The following is a 3,454-nucleotide window of genomic DNA, read 5'->3' on the forward strand; positions in this document are numbered from 1 at the left end:
GTGATTATCGGCTTTGTAGGTAGAACAGTCAAATTCAGAAACGAATAAAATATCTTTGAAAATGAAAAGAAGGATAGTGGGCAAGTATTAAGCTTAATTCTTTTTATTATTAGTAGTAATTTTTAAACTCTACTGTCGTCTTTTCATTTTCAAAGAAAAAAACGACATTAAAATTTAAAAATTAGTACTGATAATAAAAAGAATTAAGCTAAATATTTGCCCACTATCCTTGTATAAAAACCCATTGAAATATCCCCTTTTAACTTAGCAACAATACAATATCTCTCTGTTTCAAACTCCATATGGATTCTCAATATTCTCTTCTTCAACCTCTCAATATGCTTTTCTTTTTCACACTTCCTCTTCTGTTTCTTCTTACACTGCTTTTCCCACCTTTCCGGCGAAAACTACCCTTACCACCCGGCCCAAAAGGCCTCCCCTTCATCGGTAACATGCTGATGATGGATCAGCTCACCCATCGTGGACTCGCCCGTCTCGCCGCCCGCTACGGCGGAATCTTCCATATGCGCATGGGCTTCCTTCACATGGTTACCGTCTCCAACCCCGATATCGCACGCCAAGTTCTTCAGGTTCCTCTTATATTCAAAACTACTCTCAAACAAAATCTTGTCCTACACTTTTTTTTGTTCATTCAATTTGAGGTTGACAAACTTCTTTTTTTTAAAAAAAATTGTTATATATTTAATTATTAATTATTAGATTAATCACAATTATCTTTTTTAAAAATGAAAAAAAAAATCGAAGTGAAATGTTTTATTGATATATTTATTTATATTGTCAACTAGGTACATGATGGTATTTGTTCTAACCGTCCTGCCACCATTGCCATAGCTTACTTAACATACAACCGTGCCGACATGGCTTTCGCTCATTACGGCCCATTCTGGCGGCAGATGCGTAAGCTTTGCGTCATGAAATTATTCAGCCGGAAGCGAGCTGAATCGTGGGAGTCTGTTCGAGATGAGGTGGACAACACCATTGGAAAAGTTGCTGTCCGGACAGGAACCGCCGTGAACATCGGGGAGCTAGTGTTTGAGCTGACAAGAGATATTATTTATAGAGCCGCTTTTGGAACTAGCGCGGAGCAAGGTCAAGACGAGTTTATAAGAATCTTGCAAGAATTCTCTCAACTTTTCGGAGCTTTCAATATCACGGATTTTATTCCGATGCTCGGTTGGATTGACCCTCAAGGCTTAAACAACAGGCTTGTGAAGGCTCGTCGATCGCTCGATAAATTTATCGACTCCATAATCGACGATCACACAAATAGAAAAAAAACCACATCTAAATTACCAAATTACGTCAAAGACCATGAGATTGATAGTGATATGGTGGATGAGTTACTGGCTTTTTACAGTGAGGATTCAACAGCATCAAATACATCGGAGGATCTACAAAATAATTTCAAACTCAACCGTGACAACATCAAAGCTATCATCATGGTAATTAAAATTAGTTCAGTATCAAATATATTAACCTTTCATAAATCATAGTGATCATAGTCAACATTTACAAAATTGCCCCACTAGGAAAAAAGTTGGAAAAAATATTTACTTTTTTGGGCAATACATAATATGGCATTTAATCGAGTTTTATTTTGGGCAACTCTTTCATCTGAAGGAATCATATATATATATATATATTTTCTTTTCTACCCTTATATATATTTCTTCCCCCAATTTTACAGTTAATATTTTGACTTTTTCCCAAGAGTTCCTAGGCTTTAATTACTATAAATTTATTTTGTTTACACGTCACGTTTTTTGTTTTGTAGACTTACGTTTTTAGAAATTTCTGGGTTCTCTTGTGTAGCTTTCTTTTCTTGTTGGCCAAAGTTTTTAAGAATCTATTTTTCTTAACAGATTTTTTTTTTTTTTGGAAAAACCCCACAAAATAGGCTGTTGCTTCTTGGTGGTTGTGAAGAATAATATTTTGTTGTTAGCTCTGCTGCAACCATTTATTTTCTTTTTGACAATATTAAATATTCGGTAGAAAATTTTAAATATATATATATGAAAAAAGAAAATTGTGATTTGACAAATCAAGTTACTATTTTTCTTACTATTGTGTGAACCCGTTTTAATTTTGTTGGAAATTAAAATACAAACGGCAGGATGTTATGTTTGGTGGAACGGAGACGGTAGCGTCGGCGATAGAGTGGGCCATGTCGGAGCTAATGAGAAGCCCAGAAGATTTAAAGAAGGCCCAGCAAGAACTCGCCCAAGTCGTTGGTCTCGAACGACGTGTCGAAGAATCCGACTTCGAGAATTTGACCTTTTTCAAATGCTGCCTCAAAGAGACTCTTCGCCTGCACCCGCCGATCCCGCTCCTCCTCCACGAGACAGCGGAGGATGCGGTGGTCGCTGGCTACTTCATTCCGGCGAAATCTCGGGTCATGGTGAACGCGTGGGCCATCGGGAGGGATCCGGCGTCATGGGACGACGCCGAAACATTCCGGCCGGCGAGGTTTCTGGAACAGGGAGTCCCGGATTTTAAAGGGAACAATTTCGAGTTCATTCCGTTCGGGTCGGGTCGTCGATCTTGCCCCGGAATGCAATTGGGTTTGTACGGACTCGATGGCGGTGGCCCACTTGTTGCACTGTTTCAATTGGGAACTGCCCGACGGGATGAAGCCAAGCGAAATGGACATGACCGATTCCTTCGGGCTCACAGATCCGAGAGCGACCCGGCTTGTGGCGGTGCCCACGAAATGGGTTCTGTGTCCACTCCGGACCTTTAATATTAATATTGTTGTTTTCAAAACTTATTAGAGAAATATTGTTATTTTGAAACTTATTAGAAAAATATTGTTATTTTGGGAGTTCGAGGCTAGAGGTCGAACGTTGAGAACTCGACTAATGTGGAGGTCGAACGTTGAGAACTCGACAAACAAAAAAAAACTTGGAAACAATACATAGGTCGAAACTTCAACCCTCGACAAGGGAAATCTCGAGAATCTCGCTTAGGTTGTCGAAGGTTGAAGTTTCGACACACATCCACCCTCGAGATTGCAGGTTTATTACTTTTCTTTTTCCCTCAAAGAGGAAATAAAGTAATGAGATGATGATATACTATATGTATCTGTGTAATCGAGCTGGTTCTAATAACCTATACATTTTGTTATCATTTCAAATTAGACGGAGGCTTGTGGGATTGACGTGAGGGGGTGGGATGGCTATATTTCTAGGAGCGAACTCCAGACGAATATGATACAAGTTATGTCTTGGAATGAAAGACAATTTCGAATTAGCTTTGTCTACGAACAAAATTTTATATATTAGGTTGTCGAAGGTTACACACATGTCGAAACTTCAAAGCGATTAAGAAGATAAGTGGGCTGAAGCAGATTGAGAGCGAGATTCAAAGCGAGATAGTAGGAGAGAGCGAGATGTTGAACGAGATTTTAAGAGAGAGTGAGATTCGAAGTGAGATT

The 3,454-nt window shown here is 39.0% G+C and overlaps 1 protein-coding gene across 1 annotated transcript; it reads left to right on the forward strand.

The window, feature by feature from the left end:
• The first annotated feature begins 245 nt into the window (after positions 1-245).
• LOC150037087 (cytochrome P450 84A1-like) lies at positions 246-3,095 on the forward strand. The gene is made up of 3 exons (XM_090311514.1): positions 246-590; positions 807-1,463; positions 2,135-3,095. The coding sequence occupies exons 1-3, from the start codon at positions 303-305 to the stop codon at positions 2,759-2,761; spliced, it is 1,572 nt and encodes a 523-aa protein (XP_090167640.1). The 5' UTR covers positions 246-302; the 3' UTR covers positions 2,762-3,095.
• Positions 3,096-3,454: the final 359 nt, after the last annotated feature.

Source organism: Benincasa hispida, chromosome 3, assembly GCF_027475165.1.
Source record: "Benincasa hispida cultivar pf3 chromosome 3, pf3_genome.v1.1, whole genome shotgun sequence".
Lineage (NCBI taxonomy): Eukaryota > Viridiplantae > Streptophyta > Magnoliopsida > Cucurbitales > Cucurbitaceae > Benincasa > Benincasa hispida.

What these genes read in the sequence shown, in the direction of transcription:
- LOC150037087 (XM_090311514.1), top strand. Translation starts at nt 303, where the DNA reads ATGGATTCTCAATATTCTCTTCTTCAACCTCTCAATATGCTTTTCTTT. An exon ending in TCGCACGCCAAGTTCTTCAG is followed by an intron (nt 591 to 806) that starts GTTCCTCTTATA and finishes ATTGTCAACTAG; the next exon opens with GTACATGATGGTATTTGTTC. An exon ending in ACATCAAAGCTATCATCATG is followed by an intron (nt 1,464 to 2,134) that starts GTAATTAAAATT and finishes TACAAACGGCAG; the next exon opens with GATGTTATGTTTGGTGGAAC.